Source organism: Cetorhinus maximus, chromosome 9 (genome assembly GCF_964194155.1).
Source record: "Cetorhinus maximus chromosome 9, sCetMax3.hap1.1, whole genome shotgun sequence".
NCBI classification, from domain to species: domain Eukaryota; kingdom Metazoa; phylum Chordata; class Chondrichthyes; order Lamniformes; family Cetorhinidae; genus Cetorhinus; species Cetorhinus maximus.
In genome coordinates this window covers 115,457,865-115,480,830 of record NC_135887.1, presented here as the reverse complement: position 1 = coordinate 115,480,830, position 22,966 = coordinate 115,457,865, and the positions used below count along the sequence as shown (strand labels likewise).

At 43.9% G+C, this 22,966-nt stretch overlaps 1 protein-coding gene across 1 annotated transcript in view; it reads left to right on the top strand.

Annotated features, from left to right (window-relative positions):
• kiaa1549la (KIAA1549-like a) overlaps window positions 1–22,966 on the top strand; it is a 241,453-nt gene that overhangs the window by 23,077 nt on the left and 195,410 nt on the right. Inside the window, exons 4-5 of the mRNA XM_078547885.1 lie at window positions 4,886–5,019; window positions 14,815–14,983. Coding sequence (XP_078404011.1) covers window positions 4,886–5,019; window positions 14,815–14,983 — 303 coding nt within the window. The remainder of the gene's footprint in view (window positions 1–4,885; window positions 5,020–14,814; window positions 14,984–22,966) is intronic.

Sequence of the window (22,966 nt, the reverse complement as noted above, 5' to 3'; positions counted from 1 at the left end):
TTTTGTCAGTTCCAGCAGTGGAAGCGACTACAATCAGCTTTCACTCCAGGCCCATCTGAACTTTCCCAGATGCAACTGCATGTATGCTGCCAGAAACATTGGGGTGCATTTGCACTGCACATTTAGAGTCCGTGTGAAGCAATTTTCAAGATAAACTCTCTGAAAGTTTCGAAGATGAAAGACTTGTATTTATATAGCACTGTCCCAAAGCACTTTGCAGCCAATGCTTTTGAGGTGCCATCACTGCTGCAATTCAGGAAGCGCGGCAGCCAATTTATACACAGCAAGCTCCCACAGACAACAAGGTGATAACAGCAGGTAATCTGATTTTAGTGAATTGTACAGTATGAAATCTGTTCTGCAGGATAGTGTGTACTGGCAAGCAATGGGTCATGGATCAGTTACCTCACAATTAAGTAAGCCTTAACTGCGTAAATGGAGTTTGCAACTTAAAGCAAGGTCCCTTCTAACAGCACTACTTGAACAACAGCCAATGAGTTCTCCTCCAGGTCAGGCCAATACTTATTGCCCTGCCCCTCATGGGATTATCTTGCTGGCCTCAGCGCTGTTTTGGGGGGATCTTACTGTGCTCCAGTTGGCTGCCTTGTTTCCGACATTACAACACTGAGTCTGCTTCAGAAGTACTTCACTGACAATAAAACACTTTTGGACGTTCTGGGGCTGTGAAAAGCGCTATTTAAATGCAAGTTTTTCTTTTTGCCTGAAAAACTTGTTCTTTCTTCAGTGCGCTTTGGATTTGAGAATTGCACATGGGCTCTGCTTGGGGAAACTATGGTGTTGGGATGTACCCATTTTGACATGTTCCAGAATGTGAGAAAACTATGAAGCATTTCAACCTTCCTGGTGAAATAGGGAGAGAATTATGTGAACCATCAGTAATGGAAATACATCTGGATTTGTCATTCTATGGCTGCTGGAATGTGAAGAAGATAAATGCTCATTATTTTGGCATTGAGATAACACTGAAATATTTAAGTTATGCTTGAATTTGGAACAATTGAATTGTAAAGTAAAAAAGAGAAAAAAACTTGCATTTATATCGTGGTTTTCATGACCTCAGGACATCCCAAAGTGTTTTACAACCTATTAAATATTTTTGATGTATAGCCGCTGTTATACTGTCGGAAAATCAGAAGCCAGCTTGCACACAGCAAGTTCCCACAAACAGCAATGTTTTAAAAAAATTCTTTCATGGGATGTGGGCCTCACTGGCAAGGCCAAAATTTGTTGCCCATCCCTAATTGACCTTGAGAAGGTGGTGGTGAGTCACCTTCGTGAACCACTGCGGTCCACGTGGTGTAGGCGCACTCACAGTGCTGTTAGCAAAGGAGTTCCAGGATTTTGATCCAGCGACAGTGAAGGAATGGCGATATAGTTCCAAGTCAGCAAGGTGTGTGGCTTGAAGGGGAACTTGCAGGTGGTGATGTTCCCATATGTCTGCTGCCTTGTCCTCCTGGGTGGTAGAGGTTGTGGGTTTGGAAGGAGTTGTCAAAGGAACATCGATAAGTTGCTGCAGTGCGTCTTTTATATGGTACACATTGCTGCCATTGTGCATTGGTGTTGCAGGAAGTGAATATTTAAGTTGGTGGATGGGGTGTCAATCAAGTGGACTGCTTTACCTGAATGGTATCAAGCTTCTGGAGTGTTGTTAAAGCTGCATTCAGTCAGGCAAGTGGAGCGTATTCCATCACATGCCTGACTATGCTTTGTAAATAGTGGACAGGCTTTGGGGAGTGAAGGAGGTGAGTGACTCGCTTCAGAATTCCCAGCCTCTGATTTGCTCTTGTAGCCACCGTATTTATATAGCTCATAGACATCTACAGCACAGAAGGAGGCCATTTGGCCCATCGTGCCCACGCCAGTCAACAAAGATCTGACTACACTAATCCAATTTTCCAGTGCTTGGCCCATAGCCCTGGAGGCTATGGCAACGCAAGTGAATATCTAAATACTTCTTCTTTGTTACGAGAGTTCTTGACTCAACCACCCTTTCAGGCAGTGAGCTCCAGACTCCCACCACCCTCTGGGTGAAAAAATTTCTCCTCAATCCCCCTCTTAGCCTTCTACGTCTTACCTTAAATCTATGCCTCCAGGTTATTGACCCCTCTACTAATGGAAAAAGTGCCTTCCTATCCACCTTATATACGCCCCTCATAATCTTATATATCTTTATCAGGTCCCGTCTCAACCTTCGCTGCTCCAAGGAAAACAACCCCAGCCTATCCAATCTTTCCTCATAGCTCAGACCCTCCTGCCCATGCAGCATCCTGGTAAATCTCCCCTGCACCCTCTCAGTGCAGTCACATCCTTCCTATAATGTGGTGACCAGAACTGCACATAGTACTCCAGTTGTGGCCTAACCAGCATTTTATACAGTTCCAGTATAGCCTCCCTGCTCTTGTATTCTGTGGCTCGGCTAATAAAGACAAGTATCCCAAACAAAAACAGAAACAGAAATACCTGGAAAAACTCAGCAGATCTGGCAGCATCGGCAGAGAAGAGCACAGTTGACGTTTCGAGTCCTCATGACCCTTCTTAAACACCTTACCTACCTGCCTTGCTACCTTCAGGGATCTGTGAATATGCACACCAAGGTCCCTCTGATCTTCAGTACTTTCCAGGGTCTTACCATGCATAGTGTAATCCCTTGCCTTGTTAGCCCTCCCCAAGTGCATTACCTCACATTTTTCCGGGTTGAATTCCATTTGCCACTGCTCTGCCCACCTGACCAGTCCATTGGTATCCTCCTGCAGTTTATGGCTATCCTCCTCATTATTTCCCACCCGACCAATTTTCGTGTCATCTGCGAAGTTCTTGATCATACCCCCTACATTTAAGTCCAAATCATTTATGTACAGCACAAACACCAAGGGCCCCAGCACGGAGCCCTGTGGAACCTCACTGGAAACAGACTTCCAGTCACAGAAACACCCCTCTACCATCACCCTCTGCTTCCTGCCTCTCAGCCAATTTTGGATCCAACATGCCACTTTACCTTGGATCCCATGGGCTTTTACTTTCTTGACCAGTCTGCCATGAGGGACCTTATCAAAAGCCTTGCTAAAGTCCATGTAGACCACATCAAATGCATTATCCTCATCAACACTCCTGGTTACTTCCTCAAAAAATTCCATCAAATTTGTCAAACACGACCTCCCTTAACAAATCTATGCTGACTATCCCTGATTAATCCGTGTCTCTCCAAGTGCAGATATGTTCTGTCCCTCAGAATTCTTTCTAGTAACTTTCCCACCACCAAGGTTAGACTGACTGGCCTGTAATTTCCAGGTCTGTCCCTTCCTTTCTTTTTCAATAATGGGACAACGTTAGGTCCTCTGGCACCTAACCTGTGGCCAGAGAGGATTTGAAAATTACTGCCAGGGCTCCTGATATCTCTTCCCTTGCCTCCTTCAACAGCCTTTGGGATACATCTCATACAGGCCTGCGGATTCATCCACTTCTAAGGCCGTTATACCAGCTAATACCCCCTCTCTCCCTATGTCAATTTCCTTGAATATTTCACAGCCCTCCACCCTGATGTCTGTATCTGCGTCATCCTTTTCCATTGTGAAGACCGATGCAAAGTATTCATTGAGGATTGTACCCACGTCTTCCAGGTCCACACACAGATTACCTCTATGGTCCCTAATTGGCCCTACTCTTTCCTTAGTTATTCTCTTGCTCTTTATATATTTAAAGAACCCCTTTGGGTTTTCCTTTATTTTACCCACCAATGCTTTCTCATGCACTCTCTTAGCTTTCCTAATTTCCTTTTTAAGTCCCCTCAGTTCAGTCCAGTTCAGTTTCTGCTCAACGGTAAATCCCAGGAAGTGGGGATTCTGCAATGGTAATGTCATTGAATGTCAAGGAGGGGTGGTTAGATTCCCTCTTGTTAGAGTTGGTAATTGCCTGGCATTTGTGTGGTGTGAATGTTACTTGCCACTTTTCAGTCCAAGCCTAAATGTTTCCCAGGTCTTTCTGCAGATGGACATGGACAGCTTCAGTATCCAAGGAATCGTGAATGGTACTGAACATTGTGCAATGATCAGCATTAGAGGGCCAGTACTGATGGAGTGTTGCAATGTTGAAGGGCTAGTGCTAAAGCAGTGCTGTAGTGTTGGAGAGCCAGAACTGAGGGAGTCATGCACTGTTGGAGGAGCAGTACTGAAGGAGCACTGCATTGTTGGAGGGGCAGTACTGAGAGAATGCTGCACTGTCAGAGGAGCAGCACTGAGGAAGTTTTGCACAGTTAGAGAGGCAGTTTTGAGGGAGTGCTGCAATGTCAGAGGGGCAGTACTGAGGGAATGTTGCACTGTCGGAAATACTGTGTCCTGGATGAGACATTAAGCCAAAATTCTTCATCTGTCCTCTCAGGAAAACATATAAGAACTCAGTCCAATGTTCATAGAAGAGCGGGGTACTTCTTCCCAGTGTCTTGGCCAATAGTTATCCTTCAACCAAGATCACTAAAAATATAATCTGGTCATTATCAAGGAACCTTGACATAATTGAAGTCAATGGGAATTTGGGGAAAACTCTCGTCTAACAATGCAGCACTGCCTCAGGAGAGCAGGCTTTTGTATTTATATTTTGATTTTGCAGTAAAGTGTAACCTGTTTGCCCAAAAACTCCGACTGATCAAGCAGGTTTCTTTTCTGATTATTTAAATTGATAAAAAGAATTAAAAGGCCAATATTGAGCATTTCACTATAGCCCAAGGAGTTTGGAATAGATGCAGTCTGTTTGTTTAATTTTCCCCAGCCAGGCTGTGCGAGAGATCCAGGTGGTACGAGATTTAACAGAGCTTGCCATCTAAAGGCTATTCTTGTGCTAATGAATCTCTCTGTTGTTCTTTCTGACCCAGTGCTCCAGTTTGTAAGTACAACGGACATCATCAAATTCTGCAGCTTTGTTCAGACCATGGAGGCGAGACTGCGGAGAGCATTCGAGGAGGCTGCATCTCGGGCCACCAATTTAAAAAGTCACTTAAGCATTCAGGTAAAACCTTTTTGTTTTGAGGGGCGGGGACTTTTCTTCACCTCCTTTGTGTGGGAGCACAGCAGAACAAACATCAGTTGTGAGTTGAGGCAGCTTTGACTCAAGCATCTGTGGCATTTTGTTTTGGAAGTGTGGACTGTAGTGATTTCTGTTGTAGAGTGCGCTGTGTTTAAATTACATGGCACCAGGATTGTAAAGATCAAGTGCGCTACCTGCTATTAGATAACTAAGGTTTGTGTGTCCTGTAAAAAAGATTCATCCAAATACACAACTAGCCACGATGCACGGAATCCATCTCCTGAGCATTATTGTAGCTGAAGCAGAATCTGTAGTCCATGCATGGGCTTATTGTGATTCCATTATTTGTTTTGCAGGACTGCTTGCAGAGTCAGTGCAAACTTTCCATAATTACACAGCCCCACAGTCTCTGTTGGTTTCTGTCAGTCTCTGCTTCTCTTCCTCTTTGTTACTCTTTTTCTCCATCTCTCAACTTCTGATTTTCTCCAACTCTCTCTGTCTGTCTGTCTCTGTCTCTTTCTTTTCTTTCCTATTTCTCTGCCTATATCTCTTTCTGTGTCCCTGTCTCTCTTTGTGTCTCTCTTTCTGTCTTTCCCTGTCTTTCTCTCTTTGTTTCTCTGCCCTATCACTACCTGCCTCTCTAGCTCTCTTTATCTCTCTCTGTTTCCTCTCTGTCATTCTCTCCATGTTTCTCTGTTCACTCTCTATGTCCTTTTCTCTTTGTGTCTCTGCTCTCTATCTCTGTCTGTCTTTCTCATTCTGTTTCCCTGTCTCTGTCTCTCCCTCCCAATCTCTTTCTCTTTATTCCTTCTTTGAGTGACTCTATCTCTATCTCCCTCTCTCTCTGTTCTCCTTCTGGTCTCTTTTTTTTATTCATTCATGGGGCGTGGGCTTCGCTGGCTGGGCCAACATTTATTGTCCATCCCTAGTTGCCCTTGAGAAGGTGGTGGTGAGCTACCTTCTTGAGCCGCTGAAGTCCATGTGGTATAGGGACACCCACAATGCTGTTGGGAGGGAGTTCCAGGATTTTAACCCAGCGACGGTGATGGAACGGTGATATATTTCCAAGTCAGGATGATGAGTGACTTGGAGGGGAACTTCCAGGTGGTGGTGTTCCCATCTATCTGCTGCACTTGTCCTTCTGGATGGTATTGGTCAGGAATTTGGAACATGCTGTCTAAGGAGCCTTGGTGAATGCCTGCAGTGCATCTTGCAGATGGTACACACTGCTGCTACTGTGCTTTGGTTGTAGAGGGAATGAGTGTTTGTGGATGTGATGCCAAACAAGCGGCTACTTTGTCCTGGATGGTGTTAAGCTTCTTGAGTGTTGTGGGAGCTGCACTCATCCAGGCAAGTGGGCAGTATTCCATCACACTCCTGACTTGTGCCTTGTAGATGGTGGACAGGCTTTGGGAAGTCAGGAGGTGAGTTACTCGCTGCAGGACTCCTAGCCTCTGACCTTCTCTAGTAGCCACAGTATTTATATGGCTAGTCCAGTTCAGTTTCTGCTCAATGGTAACCCCCAGGATGTTGATAATGAGGGATTCAGTAATGGTAATGCTATTGAATGTCAAGGGGCGATGGTTAGATTCTCTCTTGTTGAAGATGGTCATTGCCTGGCACTTGTGTGACGTGAATGTTACTTGTCACTTGTCAGCCCAAACCTGGACATTGTCCAGGTCTTTCTGCATTTGGACATGGACTGCTTCAGTATCTGAGGAGTCGTGAATGGTGCTGAACATTGTGCAATCATCAGCGAACATCCCTCTATTCTGTCCTTATGGTGGAATGAAGGTCATTGCTGAAGCAGCTGAAGATGGTTGGGCTAAGGGCACTTCCCTGAGGAATTCCTGCAGTGATGCCCTGGAGCTGAGATGACTGATATCCAACAATCACAACCACCTTCCTTTGTCCTAAGTATGACTTCAACCAGTGGAGAGCTTCTCCCGTGGTTCCCATTGACTAGGGCTCCTTGATGCCACACTCAGTCAAATGGCAGGGTAGTCAAGGGCAGTCAGTCCCATCTCACCTCTGGAGTTCAGCTCTTTTGTCCATGTTTGAATCAAGGCTGTAATGAGGTCAGGAACTGAGTGGCCCTGGCGGAACCCAAACTGGGCGTCAGTTAACAGGTTACTGCTAAGCAAGTGCTGCTTGATAGCACTGTTAATGACCTCTTCCATTACTTCACTGTTGATCGAGAGTCGATTGATAGGGCGGTGATTGGCTGGGTTGGATTTCTCCTGCTTTTTGTGGACAGGACATACTTGGGCAATTTTGCACATAGCTGGGTAGATGCCAGTCATGTAGTTGTACTGGAACAGCTCAGCTAGGGGCGTGGCAAGTTCTGGAGCACAAGTCTTCAGCACTTTTGCTGGAATATTGTCAGGATCCATATCCTTTGCAGTATCCAGTGCCTTCAGCCATTTCTTGATATCACGTGGAGTGAATTGAATTAGCTGAAGACTGGCATCTGTGATGCTGGGAACCTCCTGAGGAGGCCGAGATGGATCATCCACTTAGCACTTCTGGCTGAAGATTGTAGCAAATGCTTCAGACGTGTCTTTTACACTGGTGTACTGGGCTCCTCCATCATTGAGGATGGGGATACTTGTGGAGTCTCCTCCTCCAGTAAGTTGTTTAATTGTCCACCACCATTCACGACTGGATGTGGCAGGACTGCAGAGCTTAGATCTGATCCGTTGGTTGTGGGATCACTTAACCCTGTCTATCACTTGCTGCTTATGCTGTTTGGCACGCAAGTAGTCCTGTGTTATAGCTTCACCAGGTTGACACCTCATTTTTAAGTAGGCTTGGTGCTGCTCCTGGCATGCCCTCCTGCACTCTTCATTGAATCTCTGCTCTCTGCCTTTCTCTCTGTATGTTTCTGTTCCCTCTCTGTTTTCCAATTCTGTCTGTCCCTCTCACTTTGTTCCCTCTCTTTTTTTCTCTGCATCTCTCTCTGTTCTCTTGCTCTCTGTTTGTGTGTGTGCCTCTCTGTTGCCATTCTGTCTCTCACCCTCTGCAGTGGATTATACTCTGTTGCCATTCTGTCTCTCACCCTCTGCAGTGGATTATACTCTATAGGTATTGTTGATTTCTCTACAGGACAAGCAAACAGCCCATCATCATTTGCTGATAGTGTTTCAGCAAAGTGCCTTAAGTTTTTCTGTCTTAGCCCATCTTCCTTATCATGACCTATTTTCTTGCTGCTTTAATTCTCTTTTGCTTTTTCTCACCCTCCCTCAGTGTCAGCTGTACTTTGCTGATATGCAAATTGCTGCATTATTTTGTACCTGGGCATCACTGTACCTTGAGTAGCTGCACTCCCCACAACACAGATTGGAACAACAATGGGGAACTTAACTGTTTTGAAAATTGAAGGCATTTAGTCAGATTTATCAATACTGTCGGGACTTGTGGAATGAATTAGATGCATGACTGGGAACTAGTTTAAACACAGCTCTTGCTTTTCTGAAATCTTATATATTCACACATTATAAAGACATGAAGATTGCTGAGAGAAATCCACGGGTGCGCCATTCTGGAGAGTACAATTGGCCCTTCTGTGCTGCGTGACTTGTATTATTCAGTGCACTAGGAGGTACCCTGGACAATAAGCTAGTTCCTGTCTTATAGTGAAATCTAGCAGCCTGTGGGTTTACCAATCATGACAGTAACCTGAGGACTGGAACACTTCAGTTAGCTCCCCGCAGCTGACCTTCAATCAAAGCAGCAACCAAAGTGCTTTTGGTTAAAATAGATGACCCATAGGAGCATAGGAAATTGATGCATAAATGGCCTTGTTGTCTTGTAAACATTTTCAATGGATTTCTAAGTGGGAACCACAGTGCTATGGTCAGTGAAGATTTTTTTAGGGCCATTAATGCAATAGGGGCTGCTTATATGCATTAAAACACTTTGGGCCTTTGCTCTTAAATTTGTTTTAGAGTGGGGGGTCTGTGGCCTACTGCACACCCTGGTCCAATATTTTTGTTCCTCAATTAGATTACCTGCTCATTTATCACTATTCTGTCTGGGGGAATCTTGCTATGCACAAATTAGCTGCTGTGTTTCCTCCGCTTCAACAGTGACTGCACTTCCAAAGTATTTCATTGGCTGTAAAGCGCTTTGGGACATCCAGAAGTCCCGTGAGAGGCATGATACAGCTGCAAGTCTTTTATCTTTTCAGGCAAGTGACCTGTGCTCCACAATGTGGCTGGTCAGTGATTGGAATGCACAAGATAGCCACAAGTCTCATTAAGATTCCAGGAAATATCCCCATAGCTCAAGGACCTGGAGTGGGTGCTGCAGGGGAGGATGTCGAAGGAAGGAGGAGAGTTCTGATCCAGTTTGGTCCTCTTTTTTACACACCCTTAACTTGCCCTCTATTTCTCTGACCTATTCTTCCTTGGTGATTTTGAACAGACACAAGACCCCTTCCACTGTCAACTGTGTCTGACATCCTACCACCTAGAAGACAAGGCACATCAGAAAGCAGCACTTGCAATTCCCTTCCAAGTCATATACCACCCTGACTTGGAACTTTATCACTGTTCCCTCACTGTCACTGGGCCAAAATCCTGGAACTCCCTCCCAACAGCACTGTGGGTTTACCAACACCACATGGACTGCAGGGTGTATGGCAAAGCTTTGGATAGATATCCACAAACTGCAAACAGAGAATAAGGAGGAGACAACAACAGAGAGTTCAAAGTTAAAGGCCGTATTGGGATGAAGTTGGATTGTATGTAGGGTAGATCCAGTCTTGGAACACTGACAACTAATGGTTTGGAGAGATGTGTAAATGTTTTAGTGGTGTTTGTGGAGTGCATCATAAGACATGCATGAAAACACAGAATGGCTCAAGGAGTTGGCTCACCACTGCCTTCTCAAGGGCAATTAAGGATGGGCAATAAATACTGGCCCACATCCCGTGAATGAATTAAAAACCTGCCTTTTTTAGTGTTTCCAATTTGTTGGCACTCCAAGTTCACTCCACACTACCTATAATCCAACCACAGACTTCAACTTTGTACCCTATTCCCTATTTACAACCAGGGGATGTCCATCTGAAACTTTGCCATGCATCCCAAATTTCCTCTGTGTCCATTTGTTTGCACATTTTGGTTGATGCTCCGGATCCGAGCCTGTTACTTCCCTCATCCTTTTGCCTTGCTCTTTGCATACCCTGGTCCAGATTTTCACTCCTGGGTTGGGTGCGGCTCTGAGATCTCCACTTTTAAAAATGGCTGCCCGGGCATTCGATTTTCGGTCCGAGGGCACGGGCTCAAACAGGAGTCAGGACGGGCAACCCAGAAGAAGTGAGGAGGCTGCTGGGTGCAGAGGTGGGCTGGGCGGAAGAGCTGCCTTGGGGCTCCAGCAATCTGTCCAAAAATAAAATATAAAGATTAAAACATAAAACATCCCTCCAACCCCCCCCCTCCGATATCCTCCCCATCCCCATGTCAACCCATGCCAATCTATGCCCCTGTACCCACCCCAAGGCCCTTTATAGCCCCTGTGCCAACTCATGCCAACCCATGTCCCCTCCCCACCACCCTTTGCCCTTTCACCTACCATACCAAATCACCTAATATACCTCAGGACCCATGCAGAGGTGATAAAATAAAGTTCTATAAAATAAAGTTCTAAGTGTCTATTGCAGTCTTCACTATGTTGGGAAAAAAACACTCATTCATAAAGATCCATTTACTACATTTACATTCCTACAACTACATAAAGCCTTATAACAACAAACATTTCATTCAAGTGCTCAATCCTTTATAATAATAAGCATTAGAATTCATGGTCCCACATTAAAGAGGCTATAACCACTTGTAGCTGTCAATCGAACTGTAAAATGGCAGCACTCCACTGTGATAATGGATGGGTGTGAAATCAGTCATGCAGCACTCTTCCAGCAATGGAAACCCTCAGGCTTATGTCAACAGGCAGAGTAAAGAAGCAAACAATATTTCTTTTGCATCACTCCAGATTTTTTTTTCAAAGATTTAAAGGCTAGACTTTAAATGCATTGACAGCTTGACAGGCCCCTTTGACAGGTGCTTCTGACAGTTTTGACAGTTGATTTTGACAGGTCTATTGACCGTTTCAATGATCTTGATAGTAATGAGTTTCTGCATTTTTTCTCACATTTATGCTTACATTTAACACTTCCAAAGGGCACCTGATCTACCCTAAAAGGAACCTGACCTCCAGCAAAGGGCACCTTAACTCCCCCAAAGGTGTCCTAGGATCTGATTCAAAGGGGTACCTTACCACTCCAAAGGGGTACACTGGCTATCTAAGTGAATCCACGAAGTTCAGACCAGCTCTTACTTGGCGTAATCAGCACATCAAATTTCACGCTCCTGGCCTACCAAAATCCCATCTCAATAGAGGCAGCTTATGATTAAAATGGCCAGCTGCATTCGTAAACTGTGCATATGTGAAATGTGTCCTGCCCCCAATCCCGGCCCTAAGAAAATGGGAAATGCTTGTTCGGGGGTGGGACAATCAATTTTCAGGCAGTTTCACTATCTTTGCCATGACTGAGAGCGAGCTAGGTTGTCTCCTGAATTGCTCCAACAACCCTTCACTTTTTCCTCTACTTTACTACTCTCCTGCCACCATTGCCAGTTAGATTCCCTCTCGGATTAGCCCACAGCTTCCCTCTTGCGCTTCTCTTGGCACTCCCCAAAGCTTGCATTCATTGAGCCGTATTGCAATTGAATGGCATTGCTCGGCCACTTCAATTAGGCGTCAGCCATGTTGATGTGGGACCAGAGTCACATATTGGGCAGGCCAGACTGGGTAAGGAAGCCAGGATTCCTTTCCTAAAGGGCACTAGTGAACCACATTTTTTTCAAGCTGAGTTCACATTCAAATACATATGCTGGGATTTAAACTACAAACTCTTTAGGTTGTGAGCCCATACTGGCCACTAAAGATAACCATTTCACCATCGGAGTCAGTCTGGAGGGAAGCTCCAGTCTGCAATCACAACGTTAAAAATGTACCCTGTAAAATTCAGCATTTGGGACATTAGCACCCTTGGTAACAAAGATGTCAATCAATAACTCCAAAAATGGTATGTTATTCTTGGCTTCTTATTGTGGTTTCATTGTGATAGTCCTATTTCTAATGAAATGTAAGGTTTGATGCTCTCATTCATATTTTGCGATGTAAAGCAGTCTGTGATTACCATAGTAAATTTATTGTTAGTCTCTTTCGCCCTCAAGACAGGTCTTGCTCCGTCAATTTAATTTTCTGGGTAATTGAAATCGCCATGGTGACAGCAGATATTCAGAGTAGCCTCCTTTACACATCTAATCAATTCCCCTTAAAATCCATTAATTTTGTCTGGCGACTAATTTACTACTTTTACCACCTCAGACCACCAGCACTATAATTTTATGGCATTTTATCTTCCAGTTATATATCAAAGTTCCCATTGATTAACCTGCTCAATACGAGGCCTGATGAGGTGCACCATTCTTTGATGTTCTTCCAGTAATGTCTTTCGCTGAATCATCCGTTCAAATCCTTATTAGTAAATTCTCTGACACCTAGTGCTTTGTTGGGTATAAATTACCCTGGTTTCATTACTTTGAATTGAACACCCTTCGGCCAGATTTTCAAAGTGGGGTCAGGAGCCTGATGCCGAGATGAATTCCAGGTCCCAACAAATGCAACGCTATTTTGAAATGCTGATGCCCTAATTGGGTAGAAGGCGAGCTCGGAACCAATTAGTGGCGCTGAATGTCTCCAAGAGGTGGGAGCTGCCTGCCTCGCGTTAGTAGCAAAAGCAGATGACAGCCACGATGGGGCCTACCATTGTCCTGCCAAATAGAACTGGCAACTCCTTGGAGGGCCAGCAGTGTTAAGGCAAAGGAAAGTGGCCACGCAGCCAAAATAAAGGGTCAGTGCTTGACCCAATGTAAGATACCCCACAAATCAACACTTCTCATTCATTTAAAAACAAACAGGTCTCCACACGATGAACCCGGCAGCTGGGCACTAATGTGCACCAGACTGGGTTTGGCCTCACCACATTGACCTCGAAAGACCCGGTCCTCACCCTCCCCGGCCTGTTAACAAGCTCCTCAGAAAGCTTAATGGGCTGTTAATTGGAGGCGAGCAGATTCCCTATTCACCTCCTGCCCACCAACCCCCCTACCTTCAACCTGTATTCAAGAATCGTGGTGCATCCTAGAGGCACGGGGATCCATAGACAACCACTGGGACTGCGATTTTTAAAATTGCATCCACACCTGATCCCGACCCAATCAACAATTGAAAATCTGCCCCCCCGACCCCCTCCGTGTGTTTGCTATGGAAACAGTTTGGTTGTTTACCCACTTTCCTGTCCTGATTGAGAAGGATCAGAGGAGATTTCATGGAGGTGCTGAAATCTTGAGGGGCTTTGATAGAGTAAGTAAGAAGAAACTGTTTTCAGTGGCAGGAGGGTCAGTAACCAGAGGACACAGATTTAAGATAATTGGCAATAGAACTGGAGGGGGAGATAAGAATTTTTTTTTCAAGCAGCTGGCAACTGCCTGAAAGCATGGAGGAAGCAGATTCAATAGTAACTTTCAAATTGGACAAATACTTGAAGGGGAAAATGTTTATTGGGGACAAGGGAGTTGAACTAATTGGATAGCTCATTTAAAGAGGCATGATGGGCCAAATGGCATCCTTCTCTGCTACATCATTCTTTGAATGTGAATTCAGTATCAGAATGTTAAAATCAAGGCGTACAAGCCAGAATAAATGTTCTTTCTCATTCTTTCTAGTTTAAAATCCTATCATTTAATGAGCCTAATAACATTATGACCGTGGACCCTCTAGTTTTGGAAAGATAGAACTTATTTTTTAAAGTTATGATCAGCTCCCATTTTACTTACAGAAATTAGATCTAATCTCTGAGCTCATCCAGGGCTAAGAGTGACCTGTTAACCCATGAGAGACAGCTAATGCATTGCAAAGACCTTTCTAGAGGCTGAAATATTTTTAATGAGCTCCTGCATGCATTTTAGGCATTCTGGATTGCCAGAGTGCCTGAGGTTCATTACTTTCCTTATCACATTCATGTTCCATCTAGCTGAATTTCAGCTACATTTTTCATGTGCATATTTCTGCAAAATGTTTATTGCAAATTGGTGTTGCAAATCATATAGCTTATGAAGGTTTTAACCATTTCTAAGGAGTAAATCTAGATTAAAGGGTCCATCTTTTTCAAGGGGAATGAACTATTAAAGGACACATCTTTGAAGGCACATATTGTTTAAGGGGCATGAGTCATTTAAAGGGTTTGTGCCATTTTAAAGGGTTTGTATTGTTTAAAGGGCTTATATCGTCCAAGGGGTTTTTGCCGATTAGGGGATTTATGCCAATTAAAGGGCACGTATTGTTTAAAGGGCTCGTGTCATTTAAGGCATTTGTGCTGTTTAAGGGGTTTGCATCGTGTAAAGGCATGCACCGCTTAAAGGACATGTATCCTTGTGTTAAAAGGTTTGTACTTTTTATTGAATGCAAATTATTTAAAGGGGTTATGTCATTTAAAGGGTTTGCATTTTTAATGAGTCATTGTTATCTAAAGGGGTTATGGAGTTGTGTTGTTAAAAGGGTTTGTGTGGTTTAAAGGGTGTGCATTGTTTCAAATTGCTTCAAAGCTGCACATTGATTAAAGATTAAATATCATTAAAGTGTAAATGCAAGCAAATACTGGAGGATATGAAGCATCTAAATGCCACATGTACATTGTTTTCCCTCTAGATTTTGAACACGTCCGTGACTGATGGCTCCACAGCTGTCACAATGGTGTACATGGTGAGGAATCAGAGCACTCTTCTCAATGGTACAACATCCAGCAGCATCTTACATCACTTGACAGCTGCTGAGCTGGGATACTACCTGGCTTACCCACCTCTGATCCTTGCTGAACGTAAGTGCTCTCAATCATGTCTAATTTTGTTCTGCAATTAAAAACACACCTTAGCAAACAAGTCGATGAGGAAGAGGAAGAGCTGAATGATGGATCCTTCTGGGAGGGAGCTGTGGTGGTAGGAGGGCAATGAATGACATGCTTGGTAGGGTTAGGAGGAGAAACTAATAAAAAAGAGAAAGCATTTGCATTTATATAGCGTCTTTTGCAACCTCAGGATGTCCCGTAGCTCTTTACTGCCGATTAAGTACTTTTTGAAGTGCAGTCACTGTTGTTTTATAGGAAACGTGGCAGCCAATATGTGCACAGCAAGGCCACAGATAGTAATGCGATATTGACCACATAAGCTGTATTTTTAGACATGTTGGTTGAGGGATAAACATTGGCCGGGACATTGGAGAGAACTGCCCTGCTCTTCTTTGTAATAATGCCATGGGATCATTTACTTCCACTTAAGAGGGCAGACAGGATCTCGGTTTAACATCTCATTCGAAAGAGGGCGTCTCTGACACTGTAGCACTCCCTTGGTACTGCCCTGGGAGTCCTGGCTTGGATGTGGGGCACAGCTCTCTGGACTGGGACTTGAGCCTACAACTTTCTGACTCAGGTGCGATTGCTACCCACTGAGTCCTAATCCCTTAGAGATGTCCTATCTATGATTAGACAGGTGTGAATGGAACCAAGCATGAGCAGCCTTGAAGAGCTGGACAATGAAGAAAAGGCATTGGAAGGGAATGGTCTGGTTGTCCACATCAGAGGCTGTAGGCAGGATGGGAAGGGATAACGCACCAGGGTTTTAGTCACAAGGAATGTTAGGACTGTTTGGTGCTGCATGAAGTCCTGTTTGGAGCAATTCAAACTGGAAATTTGTAGAAGAGAAGGGAGAGGATAGGGAGATGACAACATGTTCATGGACTTCTGAGTTTCTGAGGGTTCATTAACTTTCCCAACCTTTCGCAAAGCAAGTTCAAGGGATTTTTCATACCATTTTGGAAACTGGAATACATAGGGGTGGAAGTTATGTTAACATTATCTAGAGCTCTGCTTATACCCCATTTAGTTCAGTTCTAGACCCACACCTCAGGAAGTATATGTTGGCCTTGGCGAGTTTGCAGACCAGATTCACCTGAATTATACCGGGATTAATAGGGTTGTTATGAGATAGGTTAGATAGACTAGGTTTGTGTTCCCTTGAGCATAGAATAGTAAGGATAATTTGATTGAGATGTTTAAGATAATCAAAGGAGTTGATAAGGTCAACAAAGAGAAACAACAGGTGGAATTTTACAGCACCTCCCCTCCTCCACGCCCCCCTACTCCCAGGAGCAGATTAGCAGGTGGGGGCCATAAAATCGGGTGCTATGGCAGTGGCATCATGCCCATCACCTACCTGCCTATGCTGGTACTTTGATAGTTTGGGCCTGACAACTTTTGGGCCAATTGAGGCCCTTAAGTAGCCAATTAATGGCCACTTAAGGGCCTTGTCCTTGTATTTTTCTAGCAGCAGGAGGTGTCTAAGCAACATGGCAAGGCCACCAGGTTTCCTGGCTGGGGGTGTGGATGTGGGAGCTCTGCGATGGTAAACGTGTCTGGAGGTTTCTTTAATTTCTCACAGTGATCTGAGGGGTTGCCATTCTCTGTTTTGGACCTGATTTGTCCTCAGCTACCCTCACTGTTGCGTCTTTGTGTGTAATGACTTCATAGAACAAATCCTTCTCAACTTGACTGGTTGCCACATACCTTCTGTGGGACCCTGGATGCAAACTTGTTGTAGCCAACCTTAAACTTGGCAATTCTGCCATTATTCAACAATTGCATAATATGTCAAGCACAACTGTCACGTACACTCAGTGCTATTTTCAGTTTATTTGGTTTGCTTGGAGAGATCATTATGGATAACAGTCCACAATTTATTTCGGGATTTGTGCGAGAAGTGGAATATCTACATATGCTAGTTCGTGTTCTCATTTTTATTGTGCAAATTGGTCATCTTCTCTTGTAGTTTTAAAAGTTGCCCTCTAGATTCTGAGAGAATAGAATGTGTAAAAGTAGGTAAATTGGTATGCACTGCATTGCCAAACATGAGCTCTGTTGGTGATGGAATGGTTGCATGTAAAAGCGTCGCTCTCAAATGTAACATTATAAAGTATAGATCTTGCTTGGTCTGTCTACGTTGGGGAATTAGGGATTTCACCACGAGAATCATTTGTTCAGCTAGGCTGTTAGATCTAAGGTAATGAGAACAACAACTAGCGTATGTAGATATTCCACTTCTCGCACAAATCCTGAAATGGATTACCAATAAATTGTGGACTGTTATCCATAATGATCTCTCCAAGAAAACCAAATAAACTGAAAATAGCACTGAGTGTGCGTGACAGTTGTGCTTGACATATTATGCAATTGTTGAATAATGGCAGAATTGCCAAGTTTAAGGTTGGCACAACAAGTTTGCATCCAGGATCCCACAGAAGGTATGTGGGCAGTGGGGAGGGAGCGGGATGTCTGATTTTTTGACAAATGTTTAAAGGGTGGGAAAGAAGGAGGGGGGTCGCTATTCAGGGGTTGCCCCTTGCCGATCGCGGGGCAGCCCCCCACCCCCTTAGATCAAAAACCCCTTCTTTCCTACCTGCTCCCTCCCTTAAACCCACCCCCTCCCACTCCTACCCCTCTCCCTAACCTACCCAAACACTCCTGGCCCAAGCTCCTGGACCTACCTGCTCCGGGGTTCCATTGGCCTTGACCTTTTTTCCCTTCTGCAGTCCCAGGAGTGGCCACTGATGCCTTCCTGGTGCTACTGGGACTGATGGAGCTGCTGGCCAAGGCAGGACTTACGCCCCAATGAGGGACGGAAACCCCACTTGGCCCTCATTTGTTCACCCCTCAGTGCCTTATGGCTGCAGAGCATCTTGATGTAGAGCATGTCAGCTCCACACTGACATCATTTCTGGAGGGTGGGGATGGTCGTGCTGTCCACACCCCCACACCACACCGTATTATTCAGCCCCATAGCTCTGTATACTGTTTAAACATTTTGATTTCCGATAGTAAGTCAGCTGCTTCCCAATTCAAGCTGGGAAATTTTGTGGACATCCTGACAATACCCCTTTGACCTTCCTTCTTCGGTTGACGACCATACCAGCCACTTTCCTGAAGCTCTGCCCACGAAGACGAGATTTGGCGGGAATGCACCACGGAGTAATGTCGCCTTCGCTTCTTATTCAATTTATTGTTCAGCAACTCCCGAAGCCACCAGTTGTAATGGCAACTTCCTCTGGCCCAATTTTTATGACCTTTTTTTTGTTTTGTTTCCTTTGACCCTCCCTTGCTTGCTATCCATCCGGCCTGCAGCCCGGTCACTCACCTTTCCCGACTGAGCTAACCCGGCGCTGGTCCTCTCAATATGCTGTGCCACTCATGGAACTGACAGGCTATGCACTGCAACGTCACCACAAGGAATCCGTCTGCTTACCACTCGCTCGACACTGTGTCTCCAAAGCTTTTCTTTGCAGTCACACACTGCGCTTTCAACACTCTCTGATGCTGTGACTTAGTCGCGGTTTGACCAAAATGTTGAAGGTTGTCTTGTGCCATGTAGCACGATCTAAGGCTGTTCACCATTTTGTACCTCTAGTTAATTTTGCTGTCACCTGTCTTACCACTGATTATCACCATGTTGTGTTATTATAATGATATAATACCTTGGGCTTATTCACTGTACAAGACACAAGGCACCAATCACTCTTAAGGGATTTAGTAAACAGGTTGTGGGATCATTTATTAAGACTGGGCACATGACAACAGTTATACACAGGTATAAAGCTTGAAGGCATCAGAGTTGTACGTGTGTGCTCTGCTCAAAGCAAAAGTGAAAGTAAGACTGGATCACATGACACGTTTCCCTTCTAGTGGTGTCATGCTGATAACCCTTAACGGCATATTACAACAAGCACAAGTTTAAAATCAGCTGTTTAGAGGTTATTTCAGGAAGCACTTCATCACACAAAGGGTAGTAGAAATCTGGAACTCATTCCCCCAGAAATACTGTTGAGGCTGGAGGTCAATTGGAACTTTCAAAACATGAGATTGATAGATTTTTGTTGGACAAGGTTATTAAATGATTTGGAACTTAGGTGGGTAGATGGAATTAAAATACATACCAGCCATGATTTTATTGGATTGTGGAACAGGCTTGAGCTGAATGGCCTTCTCCTGTTGCTATGGTATCATAATATTGTATTGTGGTATCTCAGGTAAAGCATGATGATGCAGTGGAATTTTACAAGGACTTTTGAACTGTTTGAAATGTCACTTAATTGTTTTTCAGTGGAGATATTCTGGATAATTTAACAATTGACAATGTTACCTGCTAATAATAGCATAAGTAGATGACTCAGAATTAGAGTTGGATGGGATTCACAGAAACAAAATGCATGCTTGTCTCTGGAGATCCAAAAACACTTATATAGAAATACATAGAAGATACAACACAGAAACAGGTTCTGATGAAGAGTCATACGGACTCGAAACGTTAACTGTATTCCTCTCCGCAGATGCTGTCAGACCTGCTGAGTTTTTCCAGGTATTTTTGTTTTTGTTACAGAAACAGGCCATTTGGCCCAACCAGTCCCTGTTGGCATTTACCCTTAAACAAGGAAATAGTTCTAATCACATATACTTGTCCTGTTCTAATATTGCTTTTTCTAAATCCACCTATTTAATAGGATCTTGAATGTTGCCATAGGTTCTGCCTCAACCGCTATGAAAATGAAAGTCGCCATAGTCCCAGAGGATTATAGGCTGCTCTCTCATTAGAGAGAGATGACTGGTGGTGAGTTTAACCTGAGGGCACCACACCTCAGGCGAAGGGTGAGGTTGAGAAGGCAGGGCCTTCATGGATGACCTCAGCCAGTACAGGAATTGAACCCATGCTGTTGGTTTCAGTGTGCATCAAAAACCAGCTGTCCAGCCAACTGAGATAACCGATCTCCATAACCTTGGAAATGAGTGCCAAAGCCTCATGGTTCTCAGTATAAAGATATTTCTATTCTAAATCTCTTAGATTTAATGTTGCATCTACAGCTCTTAATTTTACCGTCTCATAATTAATGGAAAAATGCAAGCATCAAGCGCTAGCCTTTTGACGAGGCTGGGATATAAGCTCTGTTGATCAATCAACGAGAAAAACTACTTTGATCTCTGAATCAAAAGTGTAGCCTGTTCTCTAATTGCATCAGTGAGAATCTCTGGACTTCTGCTGTCGTGCTATGTAAGTGGCTGCACAGGAACACACAAGAGGAGCTGAAGGTAGTCCCAAGACTTGCTTGCCTCTCCTTCTACCTTTGACGATGTGCCCTAAATTAAGAAAGAACAAACTTACATTTGTGTGGCACCTTATCGTGTTCTCCGGACATCCCAAAGAATGGCATGTGACAGAGCCCGGTGATGGAACAATGCACCAGGACTTTGGTTAAACCGAATCCTACAGCATAGGACAAAGCCATCTGACTCATTGTGCCTATGCTGGCCCTTTGGAAGAGCTATCCAATTAGTACGTCTTCCCTCTTTCTCTTTTCCCATTGCACTGCAAATGTTTCCCTTTGGGTATACATCTAATTCTCTTTCCACCACCCTTTCAGGCAGCATATTCCAGATTGTAACAATTTACATAGTTAAAAAAATGTCTCCACATCTCACTGCTGATTCTTTCGCTGATAATGTTAAATCTGTGTCCGTCAGCTATTGATCTTCCTGTCAGCGGAAACAGTTTCTCCTTTTCTATTCCATGCAAACCCTTTGTGCTTCTGAACACTTCTGCTAGGAAGCTGTTCTTTTCATTTGCCCTTGTTGCATAGTTTATTTTGACGGATGTCTTCTGAATTTTGATGTTTTTCTACCCCGCTCACGAGTCAGAATTAGGAGGAAATTAGGGCAGTATTTCAATTACTGCTGAGTTGCAGAGAGACTGAGGTGAAAGTGAGGAAATAGTGGTGCGTTGCAGTCCACTCAGTTAGTCCGAGTTTCTGTGGCAACATGCACTTTTACGTGCATGTTGTAGATTGGCGCTATGGATATTGATGGTAGAGGCTCCAATGTTCTTTCCATCACATGGCTGAGAAGGAACCTCTCCTGCTTGTACAGCCTGCTTTGACAGGTGTTGGAATGATTTGAAGGTTGATACTTAACCTGTTTGGCTGCATTAATAATGCATCTTCCTTGGCCATCAAGTCCTGGGCTACCTGTAGGACTTGAACGCAGAGTTTCTGGCTCAGAGGCAGGGATTCTACCCACCACTTCACTGGACTTCCACAGGGAAATAGTAACAGACTCTTGTCCCAATTTTTTGATTACTATAAGTTATTCCCTTCTATCACTACCCTACTGTTTGCACAATGGGTTTTGTCAACCAGGCCCAATGGTTTAATCGGTCAAGCTTTTGAATGTACTGGCAGGGGATTTCTAGTAACATGTAATATTTATCAATTGGTTTGCTGAAGTAATGATGTTAGTGCAAAGTTAGTACAAAAGAAGATTGAGTCCAGTTAGGTTGAGGTGTGGTCTAACAAAGCGTTTGAAATGGTGAATCAATTTGATAGGGCAGGCATGGAGAAACCATTTCCTCTGTTGGGGAATCATGACCAAAGGGCTCAACCTTACGATTAGAGCCAGGCCATTTAGGAGGGAAATCCAGAAGCAGTTTTTCATGCAAAGTGTAGTAGAAACCTGGAATACTTTCACCAACAAAAAGCTGTGGATTCTGGAGGACAGTTGGAGCTTTCAAAACAGAGATGGATAGATTTTATTTTCTTATCCTGCTGCCGCTTCGTTTAGTTTGCGCCATGACCTATTTCATTCATCTCTCCTGCCTTCCATCTTATAACAGACCTTCCCTTTTGTTCCTTTATGCCACACACATCTCCCCCCCCCCCCCACCCCCCCACTACCCTTTCACTTGTTTAAAACCTGTTACATCTCCAACTATTCCCAGTTCTGATGGAAGGTTGTTGACCTGAAACAGTAAATCTGTTCCCCTCGCCACAGGTTCTGCCTGACCTGCTGATTCTTTTCAGCGCTTCCTGTTTTATTTCAGATTTCCAGCATGCACGGTATTTTCCTTCTGCCTTGATAGATTTTTGTTGGTAAGGGTATCAAAGGATATGGAGCTAAGGTGAATGAATGGAGTTGAGGTGTAGATCAGCCATGATCTAATTGAATGATGGAGGTGGCTTGAGGGGCTGAATGATCTACTCTTGATCCTACATTCCTACATTCCCTCTCTTTCCCTCCCTCTTTTCCTCTCTCTCTATATCATTGTAAGCAAAATATAAAGTCACTTCATCAGTAACAAATATATTACGAATAAATTACATTTTCCAATCCATTTACATTATTACATTTTTTTGAATGTAATTAACTATAAAATAATTACAAATTAAAACTAGGAAAATCTGATAGTGTTGGGATATTGGAACCCATGTGGATTGTCAGATACAGCATTGACAATCCTGGAAGAAGCTCATTAGATTACAGTGATAGTTTATCAACTGTATCGTTAAGACAGTATTTCTCATGGATGTTTCAAACTCTGCAGGAGTTTTCTTCATATATTTTCTTGATCAACTAATGTGTATAAGGACTAAAAAGGTTAAAGTTTCCATCCTTTGTGAGGGAAAGGTTTCTGCTTTTATTGACAGAACATAGAAAATTTATAGCACAGAATGAGGCCATTCGACCCATTTTGTCTGTGACAGCTGAGAAAGAGCTAATCAACCTAATCCCACTTTCTAGCTCTTGCTGTGTAACCTTGGAGATGGTGTTACTTCAAGTGCATATCTGTGTTTTAAATGTGATGGGGTTTTTGCCTCTACTGTTCTTTCAGGGAGCGAGTTCCAGACCCCCACCACCCTCTGGGTGAAAAAAGTCACACCCTAAGGACATTCCAAACTGAGTTATTGTTGTTATCAAGGCTGACACAGCAGCTAA